We start from the raw sequence: 18,379 nt of genomic DNA on the forward strand, positions 1-18,379 counted from the left end.
GAAGTTCAGAGACAGTGTCCAGAGCCTGAGTTCAAGCCACAGAACTGGCACAAAAGAATAAGAAAAGAAAGAATAATGTCTTTCCTTGTGTTCTCACAGACAACTAAGCAGACTTCATTTTTTTTCCTGCAATATTTTTCTCGCAAAAGAGACCAGGCTGGCCTCATGTTCTCAATCCTCCTGCCGCAGACTCCCATGTGATATGATTGTAAACATGTGCCACTCTGTCTAATATTTTCCACTAACTTCTCTGATAAAACAAAGTGAAATACTTATTTGTAAAGAAAAAAATTGTACTTTCTAATTAATATAACAGGAAAATTCCAGGCATTGTTTCCTTTCATTCTCCAAATGTAAGCAAATATGTAATTTTATTTTGAGCTGGGGCCCTCTTCTCTTAAACCTTTAAAGCTTAACAAAAGGATCAAAACAAGGTCAATTCTGAAGAAAAAAAATCTGTGGTTGAAGGAATCAACTATATTGATTTATTCTTTTATTCTTTTGTTGCTGCCACAATTCTATTTCAATCTTAATATTGAGTTCTCCTCTTATAGCCATGATTTAATATTCAGATGACACATGGCAATGCAGCTTCAACAGGCTGGCTCTGTTTCTCATTTCCAAGTAACTTACCCAGCAGAGTCTCCCACAGCCAATTTCAGTATATTACCTCCTCTGTTGGTAATTACTGATTTTTCACCATGAGAAAACTTCCACCATCATTGGAGATAGATCAGTAGCATAAAGCTAACGGATGAAACCGTGAGATGGGTGTGAGATTGTTCCCTTACATTTTATAGTACTCTTAAGATATTCATATATACACATCACATATACAGCAAATTCACAGTCAGCAAAAATAAACCCTAGATTGAATTTAAAACACAGGTTTAAAATTCACAGTTTAAAAGCAAACTTACATGCAATTAAAAAGCATAATTTTACATTTTTAAATTATATAGTAAGCTGAAATATAGAGCATTTTGTGTTTGTTTTAGACATACTCTTTCTCATAAGTCTTAGAATTGAGCAAAAAATGGAGACATGATCTTCAAGCTATGTCTATAACAGTGTCAATGTAGTATTTTTTACAAACAAATTTTCCAACTTGCTTGCTTACTCTATACAAAAAGTAACATATAAACATGCTATATACAAAACAGACCAAAAATGGAATCTTTATACAAATAATTTGATATTATCAGTATTTAACTTTGCATTGTTTTGACCAAAGACCTTTAGCCTGCATATTTTTTTCTGATCTTAAGCAATAGTCACAGCTGAGCATTGGTGGCTCATGCCTGTTATCCTATCTACTCAAGAGGCTGAGATCTGAAGATTGCAGTTTGATGTTAGCCTGGGCAGCAAAGTCCATGAAACTCTTATCTCTAATTAATCAGCAAAAAACTGGAAGTGGAGCTGTGATTCAAGTGGTAGAACACTAGCCTTGAGCATAAAAGCTCAGGGACAGTGCCCAAGCCCTGAGTTCAAAGCCAAGGACAGAAGAAAGAAAGAAAGGAAGAAAGAAAGAAAGAAAGAAGGAAGGAAGGAAGGAAGGAAGAACATTTCCAATATACTGTCCTGTGGGTATATTTGTTGTAATGGGTCATCCTGTGTCCTTGTTTCAGCGTTTTGTTATTCCTCTTCCCCTCCCCAGATTAGACACAGGAATAGTGGGACAACAATAAGGAAGGGAAGGGGTGACAATGATCAACAAGTAATGTACTCATTGCCTTACTCATATAACTGTACAACATCTTAACAATAACATTTTTTAAAAAATTAAAGAAGAAAGAAAGGGGGAGGGAGGGAGGAAGGAAAGAAAAAGAAAGAAAGAAAGAAAGAAGGAAAGAAAGAAAGGAAAAGAAAGAAAAGAAGGAAAGAAAGAAAAAGGAAAGCGTCACATATACATAGCACATTTAAGTACAGAAAAATAGGAATGAACTGGGAGGGGGTAGTGACATTTGAAATACACAAGGGCTCTGTTTATAAATATGTGCAGAATTTAGCTATGTCATATTTTCTGAATACGTTTCTTTTGCATTGTTACATTTATATTCAATTGTTCCAGAGTACAAAATATGATAACAGGGAACCTACTTTTCACATTTACTCCTTGGTGCAATTATTATAAACATGTGCAGTCACATGCTGGTGGTTCACATCTTTGCTACTCAAAGGAGATCAAAGGAACCAGCCCTGGGCAGAAAAGAGCATGAGACTCTTATATCCAACTAGTGATCAAAGAAATAAAGGGGAGGTGTGGCTAAAGTGATAAAGTGCCAGTCTTGAGTAGAAAAAGCTAAGGGAGAGTGCCCTAGCTTTGAATTGAAACACCAGTTCTGGCACAAAAAAGCCAAAAACAAAAATGATACAGAAAACAAAAAAAAAACCCTTGCCAATATTATATTTGCAAATAGTATAGACTGTCAAAATTCAGAAAAACTTGAAGAACCTGTTCAACTGAACAGAGAATAAAAAATGATCACAAAACACTACGGCTGCCCAAGAGTCATAAAAATTAGAAAACTATGCACAACGCTCTGGGTTCAATCACTAGCAACAGGCACTCACACTTTACACTCAAACATACAAACATATTTTTTCATTTGCCCGCTTAGTTTAGAGACTCCCAGTCTCTGCACATTTCATTCCATGGTGTTTATATTAAGGTTTATACATAGCTGTAATGAGTATTTATGAACACACAATGATGTAGATGGTTAACTTTACAGTGACTGTACAACTATCTAGAGTCCAAGGGACTCCTGGGTGACTATTTTGATCTTCTGTTTCTTGACACAATCAGCAGCAATCACACAGGCCCATACCAGCCAGCCATCAGGCCCAGCGTCCACTGGAGGCAAAGCTTCTGCTAAAGGAGAAATTGACTTCAGAGTTCTTGTATTTTCCCCAGGCACCAAAAGGCACAACTACTGCTGTACTGTTGTCCTCAGTACCGTACTGGATGGCCTGCAGGATTTTCCAGGAAGAATGAGAAAAACATTTGAATTCAGTCTATTTCAATGGAGATTTTGTATTTGTAGGAAAAACAAACTGACTTTACCCAGTAATCAAATACAAACATTTCAAAAGATTTTGATCCTTCCCAGTGCCAATGCTCAGAACATTTTTAAATTGTAGATGGAATAGATGATTCAAATAACCACAATGACCATATTCTGTTGATGATAAAAACAGCAGTGGGGCAAGATACCACTAGAGCCTCACACCTATAATCCTAGCTGAGCTATGAGAATCACGGTTCAAAGTCAGTCTAGGAGCTAGTACATAGCAAGTCTTTGCATTTATTAGGCTTTGTACTAAGGGCTTTGTACTAAGGGCTTTACATTTGCCTTCTCAGAAGACTCATACCTCTTATCATTGTACATACATGGTAGCTCACTGATATTGTGTGTGTGTGTGTGTGTGTGTGTGTGTGTGTGTGTGTGTGTGTGTGTCAGTGTGTTACCACTGGAGCTTGAATTCAGGATCTCATGCTGTTGATAGCTTTTTTTTTTTTTTTTTTTTTGATGTCCTAGGGTTCGAACTCTGGGTCTAGGCACTGTCCCTGAACTCCTTTTATTTATACTGTAATCCCCACTAGTTAGAAAATAGAGATAGGAAGATGGTGGTCTGAGGCTGGCCTGGGCAAAGCCCAAGACATTACATGAAGAACAATTAAGGCAAAAACAGCTGACAGTGTCGTTCAAGGGGTAGATTGGCTGTCTAGCAAGTGTGAGGCCCTAGCACTGACAATGCGTGCGACCGCGTGGCACACGCACACACACACACACACCCGTTTTGGCTAAATTTGGTTCCTTAATTCACAATGTAACTACTGGAAATGCACAAAATAGCTGTGGAACTAAAAGATGACCAGTTGTGGTTATCACTGAAAACCATTATCAAAACATACTGTTAACAATTACAAACCAGGCTGAACACCAGTAGCTCATGTCTGCAATCCTAGCTACACAGGAGGCTGAGATCTGAAGATCAAATTCCAAAGCCAGCCTGGGAAGGAAAGGTCATGAAACTCATCTCCAATTAACTATCAGTAACAAAACTGGGAGCGGTGCTATGGCTCAAAGTGGCAGAGCTCTAATCTTAAGAGGAGATGTTCAGGGACAGCACCCAGGCCCTGAGTTCAAGCCACAGGACTGGCAAAAAAGCAAACAACAAAACCCACAGAGCAGGCCAGGTGCCAATGGCTCATGCCTGTAATCGTGGCTACTCTGGAGTTGAGATCTAGGATTGAAGTTCAAAGCCAACCTACCTACCCCACCGCACCCACAAAAAAAAGCAAAAAGAAAAGAAAAATATACATCTTACTTTTCTTTTTTGGTGATGGTTGTAAAGTTTGAACTTGGCCTGGGAGCTGTCCCTGAGCACTTCTGCTCAAGGCTAAGGCTTCTACCTCTTGAGCCATGACTTTGCTTCTGGATTTTTGGGGGAAATAAGAATCTCATGAACTTTCCTGCCCCAGCTAGCTTCGAACTGTGGTCCTTAGATCTCAGCCTCCTGAGTAGCTAAGATTACAGTGTGAACCACTAGGTGCCTGACTTAACATATGTTATTTTACTAGCTACCACCTTAGCCTTCAAATTTCATCTCTGACCCACTCAATCTCATCTATTCATTCTTTTTATGTTTTGTTGGTCTTTTTCATACACTTATTTATTTGCTTGCTTAATTTATTTTTGTTGCAGTACTGGCACTGGCACTTGGTTTTGATGCTGAAGGTTGGTGCTCTATTACTTGAGTCATACCTTGTCTTATCATATTTTGCTGATTGAGGATAAAAGCCTCACAGACTTTTCTGCCCAGGCTAGCTTCGAATCAGGATCATCAGATATCTACCTCATGAATAGCAAGGGTTGCAGACACGAGTTGCCAGCATTTGACTACACACATTTTTTCTTTCTTTCTTTTTTCTTTCTTTCTTTCCTTTCTTTCTTTTCTTTCTTTCTTTCTTTTCTCTCTCTTTCTCTCCTTCCTTCTTTCCTTCCTCTCTCTCTCTTTCCTTCTTTCTTTCTCTCTCTCTCCTTCCTTCCTTCCTTCTTTCTTTCTTTCTTTCTCTCCTTCCTTCCTTCCTTCCCAAAGTTGAGGACCAAACTCAGGGACTTGTACTTTCCAGGCAAGTGTTCTTCCAACTGAGTTAAATCACCAACTCCCCCACATTCATTTTTAATACACAGAAGTTGATTATGCTAGAGTATTCCTGAAGCTGGGAATTTATGTAAATATATCAGTATCAGTGGCTGACTGGGTTTGAAGCTTAGTTCTGCAAACTTGGTCTCCTCAGTATATCAGATTTCTTACTCTGTGGAAAGCCAATGTCATGGGTCCTTGTGATGATTCCATGACTTTATTATTACTCTCATTTAATCACTGTTACTGTTATTTCAAGGAATATTCAAAGTCAACCTATAAAGATACCATATTTCCTTGCAATATTAACTTTACTTAATGACTTGGTTGAATTATAAAAATTTCCAAGACAAAATTATAAATCAAATGTAAGGTTCACTGGAACATTACAACTAAACCACAAGATTCAAAGGACCTGTGGGATTTGACAGCCCCTCTAGGCTGCACAGAGACTACCATATGCCCCAGGTACCCTTTACCAGCATCCCTGCAGGGACTGTGCCACATAACCTGCTCCTTACCTGCTCTGTCACCACGTGGGCTGCTTCATTAGGATCATGGCACTGATTGACAAAGTCACAAATCTCCTGACTATTCACCATGAAGTTAATTCCATCGGTGGTGAGGACCAGGAAGCTGTCCTCAGCATGATGGAGCTGTAATCAGTCCAGAGCATAGGATTAGAAACTAGACTCGGTTTTAGAGTGATCTTGATCATTCTAAGATGTTCTTTGTTGGGCTGAATGGTCATTTGTGCAAGAGTGAATACGCAAACAATGCAAATGCAACACCCACCACTTCCCAGGATAAACTAAGCTTTTACATAATCACAAAATAAAGGAAGAGGCTAGATCCTATTGGCTGAGATAATCTGAGCTTGATTCCTGCCTCTGTTATTCAGTTGGTTGAACACTGTGTGTGTGTGTGTGTGTGTGTGTGTGTGTGTGCTGGTTCTAGGGTTTCAACTCAGGGTCAAGGTCATATCCTTTATCATTATATTTTTGGTGGCATGGGGCTTGAAATCTTGGCCTGGGCACTGTCTCTTCAACTCAAGACTAGCACTCTTATCACTTGAGCCACAGCACCACTTCTGGCTTTTCAGCTTATATGGTGCTGAGGAATCGAACCCAAGGCCTCATGCATGCAAGGGGAGCACTCTACCACCGAGCCACCTTGCCAGCCCTCCTTTATCATTTTTGTTGAGGTTGGTGGTCTACCTCTTGAGCCACAGATCTACTCCTGACTTTTTGCTGGTTAATTGCAGATAAGAGTCTCATGGACTTTTCTGCCTAGGCTGGCTTTGAACCATAATCTTCAGATCTCATCTCAGCTTTCTGAAGCTAGGATTCATAGGCATGATCTGTTGGTGCCTGGCTCAACATTTAGTGCTTAGAAATACAGGCATCTTTATGCCTTGTTACACATGGCTAGAAGCCTCTTTTTGATCTTTGAACAGAATGCGCCATAGAGCAAAACCCATGTTAGTGTTCTCACGATGAATAGAAGTGACGATGGTTTCATAAAGACATGAAACCATCCATGCAGATAATGACATAACATTTCCTGAAGTGTCTGGAAGGCTGTACTGCAATGGCAGGTGCTATGGCTGGCTCAAAGGGTTCGGAAAAGGAAGTATCTGATCATGAACAAGAGGAGTGCTATGGGTCAAGTGCAATGGGCCACTATGTTGCAGAAAGAGAGGGAGCAACTATTTGGCCTGGTGAGGAAGGAAACCATGTTAACACTGAAGGATCTGGTCCAAGAAAGGAAGGACAGCAGGACCATCATCTCCAGGGGATCACACAACAGGAGGGAAATAAAGCCAGGAAATAATCCAACCAGGAGAACAGAATCCTATTTCAACCTGAAAGTTTATTCTTACTGCCAGGAACTGGTAGCTCATGCCTATAATTCTTGAGGCTGAGATCTGAGGATCACAGTTTGAAGCCAGCCTACACAGAAAAGGTTGAGTGGTAGAGGGCCAGCCTTGAGAAACAAAGCCTAGTGAGAGTGCAAGGTGCTGAGTTCAAGTTCCAGTACCAAAAATAAAAATAACAAGAAAAACAAGCATATTCTTCCATAAATCATATTAGCTTCATTTAAATCTTTTAAGACTCGGCATGATGGTACACATCTGTAATCCTAACGTCTAATCTAGGAGGCTAAGGCAGAAGGATTGTGAGTTGGGGCCAGGCTGGGATACATAATGAAACACTGTCCCAAGTCTTTTAAGAAATCCTGTAACTGGAGAGAAGCCTACCTTCACTCTCTGTGAACGTGTCAAGAGTTTCCCAGTCCTTTTTTACCTTGATTCTCTTTGTTTCAGGCTCTGCAATCACACCACTGGCTTTAAGATCCAAGTCTCCAATGCTCCTTGTCATCGCAAGCCTGCCATTCACATGAGGCTGTCCCAAACTATTCCATGCCACAAAGCCTCCACACTTCTTAATCCTAGGCAAGAAAAAGTTCAAAGACTAAAGACACAACATGTAGAGAAACCAAGTCACTGTTACACTTCAAAATTTAGACTGGGCATGGTAGTATAGTCCCATAATCTCGGTAAACTAAAGCAGGAAGATTAAAGGTTCTAGGCCACCGAGACTCAGTTTCAACAACAACCACCAAACAAATTTGGGGACATGCAAGGCCACAGGTTTGATCTTTAACATGATGAGGGAAAATGCAAAATTTCATTTCTGTCTTGATCTATCAACATCACCCCACAGAATGACAGGGCCCAGGCTGGCAGTACCTTTCTTTTTCATCTTTTCTCTCTGGAGTATGGTCAATGGTCAGCTTCATAGGTTTTCCTTTTCTACACAAAAGAGCTCGGCTGTCCCCAACACTGGCTACAACCAGTTCAATACCATCTCGCAACAGGGCTACTGTAGCAGTAGTCCCGGAGGTCAGAAGGGTCGCTACAAACATCATAAAAACAGAATGACTGTTAGTGACAGTCAGGTGATTGGATATGGAAATTTTATTACAAAACAATAGACAAGCACGATAAACTAATGCTGGGCTGTACCATTCTAATTTAACTACTGCTATGCAAATAAAATGCAAATTAACTATGTAAATAAGAACATGCAGGAATAAGAACAAAACAAAACACAACTTTTTGACTCAGTAACAAGGCTCCATGCAAAGGTTGCTGACCTAATGTGGACAATGCAGTGCTGTCTCCAAAGTTCTCCATTCACATCATTATAATTATGACACCTTTTGTGTATATCAGGTAGCAAAATGAATAAAAAGTACTGAGATTTTTTTTTAGCATTGGCTATTTTGCCTGGGTCAGCTGAGCCCATTTATGGAAACTGACTTTTCTCCATTTGTGGGATTTTAGTTTTCTTCTTCCATTTCTTCTATCCTGTCAAAGTCCTATCAGTTATCAGGCTGAGTGAGACATAACAAGGGTAAACTATTTATTCTTTCCTTCAACAATCGTCAGAAGGGGAATCCTAAAAAAGTAGGCCCAGTCTTTTCTGGTTTTTCTTTGTTTTTCCTAGCTACGAAACAAAGCTCTAGCTATCATTACGTCAGCAGAGTATTTGGGAGACAGGAAATGAAATTCATTCTAGTTTCTCATAAGCTTGATATAGTTAATACCAAGTGTGTAGGCAAATAAATGTGGGTCAGCATTGCCATGTGCCTGGGCCCAGGACATTGCAAAAATATTGATATTCTCTGATGATCATCAAGTAATAGACACAGGTCACCAACATTTTATCCATACCAGTAAAACTACAGTTTTGCATCTTCTTTGGACTTATGTGCCTTAATGTCTTTACTACTTATTAAAAAATTTTAAGGTGCATTGAGCCTTGCCAACCTGAGCATCTTGTAAAATTATGAGTTAGAAAAAAAATACAGGAAAGTGGAAAATATAGAAAAGATAACTTAAAGCAGGTATTATCTCTAGTAACAATGTTGATCTCCTTTTTGTCTTTTCTAAAATTAAAGACAGTGTCTCCCTATGTAGCCAAGCTAGCCTTGAGCCAGTGTCCCCTGCCTCAGTCTCCCAAGTGCTGGGATTACAGGCACACACCATCTTACTCAACATTGTCAATTTCTGAAAACATTTAAATACAATTTTTAGGTAACTTCCCAAACTGATTATGGTTCAGGTAAATTTCTAAAACTCTAATCAATAGATTTTTTGACTTTAAAGTCAATGTTTAATTGATTGATTTAATTGATTGAAACATAATCTTTCCAACAATTTTTCTTTTCAAAAAACTAAATTAAAAAAATATCAGTACCACATTTTGAAAGGAGATACAGAAACTGGTATTTCCAATCAGTTTATTACAATGCCTGCTTTAATTAGAAAAGTATAAAAGAAAGCATGAATAAATGCTAATCTCATAGTCATGCTGAATTTACTTTATTGACAAATAGCATTGTTAGTGGCATTGTCTCCCCATTTATATCTCTTGATTTTGGAACTGCTGTGTCAAATTAACATTTTCACTGTTAGCTAAAAATATACATTTGACATTGTGTACCACAACATACTAACTTCTATTTATGATTAGCCAGAGCCAAATACAAGATTGGAAGCTTTTCAGGTTAATCATCTAACCATTTAATTGCCAAATAATTTCAAGAGTGAAGCTAGTGAACTCAGACTTCTAGCCTGTCCAGGAAATTTGGCACGCATCTTTTGTTTCAGATTTTTTTTCTAAAGTGGCCTTTAAATTGGCTGTGACAAAAGTTAAAATTTTCTAAATAAAAGTTTTATTGTTTTGGTTGTATTTCATGTCTCTGTCACATAGAAATGTAATAGATCTTCACTTTTTTAAAATCACCCTAACAGTTCCAAAATCCCAGAGTTTATGGGGAAAAATCTCAAAACTAACTGTTGATTTTGGGTTGCTAAGCATCTAAAAATATAAATAGTAAATCAGCATTTCTTTTCATTTAACATTTAACGTGGAAGTAAAAATTCTCACTTTTTTCCCTAACAACAAAACTATAAAACTAAGACATCTTTCAATAAGTTCTTAACACTCACTGGACAATTTTCTACTGCCAAGTCATCTCAACTAATGGGACAAAGAGGATGTGGGAACCTTCCCGTAGTCCAGGCTAGGAACCGCTGGACTCCTTCACCTGAGACAAAATTAAGCAGATCTCTCTTTCCACTGAAGCCCAGCATATAGTGTCCACGGGCTCCAGGTCTAGAGCTGCTGAGCAGGCACAGTTCTCTGCCACAAATAACACGCACAGAGGCAAATAGGAAATTCACCCAGGAATTGTGCTCAAACATAACAAACCTGCAACACAGGGGAGGGCAGAGAAAGAGCTGCAAAATAAGGGGGAAGGGTTTTTATTTTGATGAAAGTTTTACTAGAAAATTACCTAATATTTCAGGAGATGCCAAATCCATGACTCTAAAATTTCAACTGGCTGAAGTTGATGGTATTTTGTAGTTAGTCTAGTGCTTTAATTCCAGACTCACATTTCTCTTTTGACTCTTACAGTTTCTAGGTAGGAAAAGACTATGTACAAATGTGTCTGTACTAACACACACAAACACACACACAAACACATACATACACACACATACTCACACACCTTAAATAGACAGTATATGATCTTGAACACAGTAAATAATTACTGTGTCTGTGTTAGGAAAACCACACTACAAATCTGGATGGTAATAATATCAAACAAAAGGGTAAGTCCATGGCTTAAAGCATTGAATGATTTGTATCTGACAACAGTTCATAGGATGTGAACTACACTATACCACCAAACTACTGGTACTTAAATATGTTTGAAGAGAAGACAAAACAATTTCTATACCAGACACAGTATTCATTGTTTTTGTTAATGTGTGTCATGGTGGGATTTGTATCCAGAAGCAGTGGTTTTTAGTAGAATGATTAAGTTTATTGTTTAAATAAACACAGGCAATGTGCTCTAACACATTTACAATGTAATATAATTCATTAAAGGGGTATTTCTGCAGCTCTCTCCTCTCCCTGGTGTTGCAGGTCAACATAACAGAAGAAAAATCATCACAGTCTTGAATAGCACCATAACGAGTATAAGCTGTACTTTTCAAATTCTAACAACCCCCAGTAATTTATTTAACCATGTAAATCACAGTACATATAAACCTATATCATTTTGGCACTTATTCAAAATGGGTGTTCTAGACATGTGTGACGTGTGAACACCAAAACTGAAGTAATGAACTGAAGCAGTAGCAGCACAATAAGAACAACTCTTTAAACCTGTCCTGATTCTCCAGCCCCAACTCAGTGGTCTCTACCCTAAGAAAGGAATTTTTCAAAAAATGTTGCATAGGGGCAGGAGGCATAACTTAACTGGTAGAGACTGAGGACCTGAGTTACTGTCAACAAAAATTACACAGGGATGGAGATATAGTTCAATGGCAGAGCACTTGCCTAGATTTGATCTCAGCACAGAGAAAAAGGAACAAGGGAGAGAAGGAAGGAAGGAAGGAAGGAAGGAAGGAAGGAAGGAAGGAAAGGAAGAAAGGAAGGAAGGAAGGAAGGAAGGAAGGAAAGAAGGAAGGCAGGAAGGGAGGGAGGGAGGGAGGGAGTGAAGGAAGGAGGGAGGAAAGGAGGAAAAGCAGGAGGGGAGGAGGAGAGGGAGGAGAGGAAGGAAGGGAGGGATAGAGAGGAGGAGGAAGGGAGGAAGGAAGGAAGGAGAGAAAAGGGAAAGGAGAAAGGAGGAGGAGGAAGAGAAGGAGGGGAGGATAGAAGAATGGAGAAGCAGGAAGGTGAGGGAAGAAGAGAGTAGGGAAGGAAGGAAGAGGGAAAAAGAGAGAAGGAAGGAAGAAAGGAAGAAAGGAAGGAAGGGAGGGAGGAAGGAAGGGAGGGACAGAGGGAGCGAGGGAAGAAAGAGATGGTAGGCTCACAACAGTGACCAATAACACCTGTTCTTCCTGGGCAGTCTTCTCTTTTGAGCCACTTGTCCTTGTGGACCTTTGTTGCTTTCAAAGAAACATGTTGGGGAACACAGGGATTGAAGGCTATAAAGGAAGACATAAGTTTTCTGTTGCCTAATTTGTTTTCAGTGACTTTGCAAACAGCATAGTGATGGAAGATCCTTTTAATTCACCAGTTGTTTTCATGTAAAATGTAAAAGCTCACATTATTGGTATAAACTGAATATTAAGAAATTAAAAAATGGTGACAAAAAGGAATGTGGGGGTAGCTCAGCACCAGAGCACTGGCCTAGCATGTGTGAGCCCTGGGTTCACTTTGCAGCACCTACAGAAAGAGAAGACCTATAAGCCCTAATCTCTGACTTCACAAAAAGGATTTAAGGGGAATGAAATGGGACTGATACCAAAAAAGAGAAAGATTAGGGCAACTGGAGAGGGCAAACCATGCTGCTCAGCATTTCCCCTTGCTAGAGCCGCTTCTCCAGAGGCAATGTACTTGTGTGCTTACGGCACCCTCCAAAATTAGAGCCAGTCTTACAATGCTGATATTGCTTCAGGTCTTGCTACAAACTTTGAAAAAGTTTTAAATGACTTTGAAATATGAAATGACATAGGTTTGCTTCTTTAATCTATAAATTATAGATTATAACATTCTTTAGTGGCTTTACTGTTTCTAAATAGTCACTATCAATATTGACAGGCACTTGGTGCCATCTTTGAAAGATTTGGCAACTTGTTTAGAACGAATTATCTAAATGTTCTCAAAATACTGATTTACAAAAGCACAAACTACAAGAATAGTAATTAATGATGATAATGTCATTTTTAAGTAGCACACAACCATCAGCATTCAATTTTGCTCCCTTCTATTTTCAAGCAAATGGCCAATCAAAGAAAAATAAATTTTATGCTATCCCGATGAATGTTCTTGGATAATTCATTACCTCAGAGCATGGCAGAGGAGCTAAACTAAACAATATATTTTAATTTCATTCTTAGGAATGAATTGTGCTTTATGATTCATTTTTATACATGTGAGTTACAAGACAAAGTCATCTGTAAAAAGCTTAAGAGTTCCAGTTAAAGGTTCTAAGTTCAAAATGTCCTTAATTCTAATTATTTAATAGACAAGAGGAGTCCTCAGAAATTTCACACTAAATCTACCAATGGTTTAAAGCCTCTATATTGGTTACATTATTTTCTAAAAGGCTGACTGCATTCATGAAGGGCTGTTCAGAGCCAGTGCTCTTCAACACTCTGTTCTATAAAGCTTGCCCACTAAGTTGCAGTTGTTCACAGAGCAGTCAGAGCAGTCAGAGCATATCACCAGCACTAGAGCCTGAAATATTGTCTGTGATGCAGCCAAAATCATAGTAAAGAAAACAAAATCCTTAAAGGAAGTGTTTTCTTTCCTCCCCTTCCTGTGTATTACTCACTAGGAACAAAAGCTAAATCTTATCATAAATTTCACTTTCCTTCAACTCCTATCTTAAAGTCGAGGAAAGGACAGCCACCTGTATAGGAGGAAAGAGGGTTCTACAAATGGAAAGAGAAAATAAATGGAGTAAAAAGAAAACATACAAACTAAAAATCTCTGAGCAAAGTGAGAATAGATGATACAGCCTGCTTACATTGCAAGCTCAAGGTTCAGGTTGGGGGGAGCAGGAAATACCTTCGAAGATATCCAATAACTCCATTCCAGGGTCACCAAAAAACCTCCTTATTAAGTATGCAAGTGAGAGAGGCTGCTGGCATGCCAGGAAAAATCCAGTCCTACTCTGAACTTATCTGTGAATCTGTGAAATGGAGAGGCTTTGATTGCAGCTGGGAATGGCATATCCCTGGTGCATATCTCTTTTTAAGAAAAGTGTGAAATGAATGAAGGTGAATGATCCTGTGAAATTTTTTCTAAATCAGTTGTGAGGCACGAACTTAGTCAAAATCAGAAACATTTTACTTTGAAAATTAAAGACACAGTACACAAATTTTTAGATCCAGCTGACATGCCTTTGTATTTAACAAACACCAAAATACCATAGGACAGGAAAGCTGAAAGACCCAGCTCTTTTAAGAAATGGGAGAAAATATCTTTCTTCTAGTTATTCAAATTAGCTTACATTAGCTACTTTCTTTCCTACTTAGGATCTCTTTGTTTTTCCTTATCTGAAGAATTGCCATCCCAGTTAGATGAGGAATTCTTACAAATTCTCATCTTGTCCATAAAACAGATCAAAACATTTTATTATCTTCTTAACAGAACCATTTTGGACCTTCCTTTCTGAAAGATTCTTATTTCATATAAAAGTTACGTTTGGCCATTAGCATGGATTGCAAACAACATTTCAAATGATTTTTTAATGTAAAGTCATTTATGTATAAGCTTCCTTACAAATAGCTAGCATCAAAATTCCCACCCCAAAGGCCAAAATCATTTCTTCTTCACCACCACCCCCACTCCTAGCCAAAGCAATAAGGAGTATGTTTGTTTTACATACCATCTGCAGAGAGCTGGGCTTGACTGGCAAAGGCTTTATCTATTTCTAGAAAAGCCAAGGTCAGCACGGCTTCCAAGTTCTTCTCCTTAGAAAGCAAATCCCTTTGTAGAGAGGAGAGAGCCCCAGTTACTTCACAACAGAGAGTCACTGCATACAATATACCTCCTGATTGTCCCTTAAGATGTTTTATGCTCAGGACTCACTGGTTAAGGAGGGTTTGGCAAGTATCTAAGGTGTATCAGATACATTGTTAAGCTGTGAAGTTTGGTTTTTAATTTTTTTTTTCTATCCTGGGGCTTGAACTCAGGGCCCGGGTGCTGTCCCTGAGCCTCTTTGTGCTCACACCTAGCACTCCACCACTTGAGCCACAGCGCCACTTCTGGCTTTTGCTGAGTAGTTTATTCTGCCTGGGTTGGCTTCGAACCTCAATCCTCAGACCTTGGCCTCTTGAGTAGCTAGCATTACAGGTGTGAGCCACTGGTGCCTACCTGAACCCTTTTAGAGAAATATAAACCAAAGTCTGGATGGGGATAGGTCTCAGTGTTATTTAATGGTGATTTCGAGTTCTCAGCAGAACAAGAAATAAAAGCCAACGTCTTGTGCTCATATTAACCTAAATCCCCGAGTTCATTTATCCAATGAGGTAAAGGAGAGGCGGGCTTGCTATACAGCTCATGGACGAAGTGGTCCTGATAGGACACTCAAACTCACTCAGTTTATACTGGATGGTCTCAGGCAAAGGGAGAACATTTTAACAAGAAGCACAGGGGAATGGCTAAGTCCACAGGTGACGTCACGGAACATACCTAACACATGTCTGCATGTGGGTGTGGCAGAAATCGGCCGCCGCGGGTCCCCCGTGTCCGTCATAAACCGCGAAATACAGGATCTCCTCTGTCAGCTCAGCCAAGCCGAAGCGATCTTCATTTTCTTTCCTTTTGCCAATGTGGGAGGCACAGCCCACGTTTTCCAGGCTGATTTTGGGAATTGGCTTGCCATACTTAATGCTGGGTGGCAGCAGGATTGGCTCATCGATGCGGTTATCCCAGATCCCAAAATTGTCCCAGGTGGCTGGCCGCCCACTCCCGTCGGAATCAAAGCGAGAATATCTGGGCTCGGAGGTGGAGCTGGGGCACGCGGGGGTCACCCGCCTGTCCTCCTGCAGCAGACGGGAGCTTAGCAACACTCTCCTCCTCACCTGGTCCCCGCCTCTTCTGACCAAAGTAATCAAGGCGGCTGTTGACATAACTCAAGTCCAAAGGCCAATGGAACAGTGATGCAATGGCTTTAAGGAAATGACTGTACCTGCGAAAGAAAGGAGAGAGTTGGTCTAAACTTCTGATTATTAGCTGGGTACAGGTGGCTTAAGCCTGTAATCAATCATAGCCACTCAGAAGTCTGAGATCTGAAGATTGCGGTTCCAAGACAATCTGGGCAGAAAATTCCATCAGTCTCCTTATCTCCAATTCACCTCCCCAGAAGCCCGAAGTGGAGCTGTGGCACCAGCTTGGAGTGGAAAAGCTAAAGGACAGTGCCCAAGTCTTTAGTTCATATCCCAGAACTGGCACTTACACATGCACACACACACACACACAAAATCTGATTATCAATGACCTATATCACTAGGCTCTATCAAACATGAAAGTTGTAAAGGACATGACAGAAGCATATATATTTATATATTATTTAGATGTTAGAAATAACATCTGCAGTGGTCCATTTTGCATGACAAGGAATTTGATTCAAAGTTGAAAATTATCAGTATCTTGCTTGCACAGTGACTTGCAAATATGACAAAGTTCATGCACTGGAAAGCCCCATCCATGAAACAGAAAGGATTAGAAGGGGAGGGGTCAATTAACAAAGGGAAGAATGGACCTCAGAGAGAGAGAGAGAGAGAGAGAGAGAGAGAGAGAGAGAGAGAATGAGTACTGTGTACATACTAGAAAGGACATATCCAGAAAAACTCCCACCACAAAAAGTACATGGATTCAAATTACCCAATAAAAGGCACCGGTGGCTTACTCCTGTAATACTAACTACTCAGGAGGCTGAGATCTGAGGATCACGGTTCAAAGCCAGCCCAGGCAGGAAAGTCCGAGAGACTCTTATCTCCAATAAACCACCAGAAAACCGGAAGTGGCGCTGTGGCTCAAGCGGTAGAGCACTGGCCTTGAGCTGAAGAGCACAAGGACAGCACCCAAGCCCAGAGTTAAAGCCACATGACCCAGAAAAAAAAAGGAATGTAACTTAGACAATGTCTGGGGAGAGAATGTGAAACACATACTAATCAGATGAATGAGGATCTAGGAGAAGGAGCCCCACACAACAGGTATAAAATTGCTTGTTGTAATCTCAGAGAGGGCTCCTGCCATCCCACAGACATGTGTCCTTGCCAGAGCAACACTGAAGTCTTGCTTTTGCTGCACTTCTTGCCTCTGAGTCTGTTTGTTGAGTTTGGACAAGTACATTTCTCAGAGTAGGCATTTCAGAGCCAATTTACAGTAGTGAATCAAAAATAAGACGATTTACCTAACCCATTTACACTATTTGCAGTATAAAAACTTGAGAGTGTGCATGCTGATAGACCCATGCCTCTCAAATTTTAACCTGCAATCACTTGGGAATCTTGCTAAAACATTTTGAGTTAGGTGATATGGAAAAGGTCCCCTGTATCTAGTCTTGCTAACCAGCTTCCGGGTGGCATTGTACTGGCCACACTGAGTGACAAAAATAATAGAATGGGGGTGTAAAAATGAGTAACTGCATGGCTCTGAAGAATCTGAAAGAGCAACAATAAAGTCTCCTAAGAGAGGGAACTATAAGTGGAAAAAGTAATTGACTAAAAAATATAGTAATTCTGTCACTCAAGACTAGATAAATTTTAGCAAAGAAAATGTAGGATCTGAATCATTTTAAGATGGCTTCACTCTTAAACTTTGTATATCATATTACTATGGCTGATGTAAGTTGTTACATGGAACCCTTTCCCTCACTCCCTGGCAAAGCCAGTTCTGCTGCAATCTTTGTGGTAGACCCACATCAAAAGTGTGTGATCCCAGAAACGGGCGCCCTGTACTATGCTCAGAACCAGCAAATTCATGAGCACATTGTGTACACACTTGCACTAACACCTGCAAGCTCTCGTGTCCTCAGCTCCCGCCTTAAACTCAACCCTAAAGCCTCTCTCAGAATTACAGAGCACTAACAGGGAGAATTGCAACAGCCCCGAAGTTAGGGCTATGTTTTTGTTTTCCATTCATTTAGGTTCTAAGCAGAAACATCTCTGTAGCACTTGGTTCTGTTATTTCATGAATTTGATGTTGGTATACTTTGTGGAGGGGAAGGGAAAAAACAAATTGTTTAAATAGGGATACAGGTGAACCCATTGCAACAATGAGATGTACAAGATGTTATGTGGGAAATGAACTTTACAACTTTGGCAGGGGAGGGGAAGGGGGGTGAGATGGGAAGGCAAGGATGGTAAGGGGAAACAAAGGAGGAGGCAACAATGCTTGATAAGAAATGTACTCATTACCTTGCTCATGTAATTGTAACCCCTCCGTACGGTATTTTCACAATAAAAAAAAAAACCCTTACTACTAAAAAAAAATTAACTTGAAAACTGGATGCTGGTGGCTCACACCTCTAATCATAGCCACTCAGGAGGCTGAGATCTGAGGATCACAGTTCAAAGCCAGTCTGAGGTTAAGAATGTCTGTGACACTCTTATCTCCAATTAACAAGAAAATCAGAAGTGAAGCTGTGACTCAATGTGGTAAAGAATTAGCCTTAAGTAAAA

At 39.9% G+C, this 18,379-nt stretch overlaps 1 protein-coding gene and 1 long non-coding RNA gene across 2 annotated transcripts in view; one reads left to right on the forward strand and one right to left on the reverse strand.

Moving 5' to 3' along the window:
- LOC122097861 lies at window positions 1-9,296 on the forward strand. Its single transcript, XR_006145597.1, has 4 exons — window positions 1-278; window positions 978-987; window positions 7,615-7,619; window positions 9,285-9,296. It is a non-coding gene; the product is annotated as an uncharacterized LOC122097861 (long non-coding RNA).
- The window catches only part of Ppm1k (protein phosphatase, Mg2+/Mn2+ dependent 1K), a 27,478-nt gene continuing 10,925 nt past the window's right edge, over window positions 1,827-18,379 (reverse strand). Inside the window, exons 2-7 of the mRNA XM_042668456.1 lie at window positions 15,384-15,882; window positions 14,578-14,678; window positions 7,907-8,072; window positions 7,461-7,605; window positions 5,676-5,810; window positions 1,827-2,973 (exon numbers count right to left, since the gene is read on the reverse strand). Of these exons, the coding sequence (XP_042524390.1) occupies window positions 2,842-2,973; window positions 5,676-5,810; window positions 7,461-7,605; window positions 7,907-8,072; window positions 14,578-14,678; window positions 15,384-15,823 (1,119 nt within the window). The 5' untranslated portion in view covers window positions 15,824-15,882 and the 3' untranslated portion in view covers window positions 1,827-2,841. The remainder of the gene's footprint in view (window positions 2,974-5,675; window positions 5,811-7,460; window positions 7,606-7,906; window positions 8,073-14,577; window positions 14,679-15,383; window positions 15,883-18,379) is intronic.

This window comes from Dipodomys spectabilis, unplaced genomic scaffold (assembly GCF_019054845.1).
Source record: "Dipodomys spectabilis isolate Male_0828 unplaced genomic scaffold, ASM1905484v1 ptg000436l, whole genome shotgun sequence".
Lineage (NCBI taxonomy): Eukaryota > Metazoa > Chordata > Mammalia > Rodentia > Heteromyidae > Dipodomys > Dipodomys spectabilis.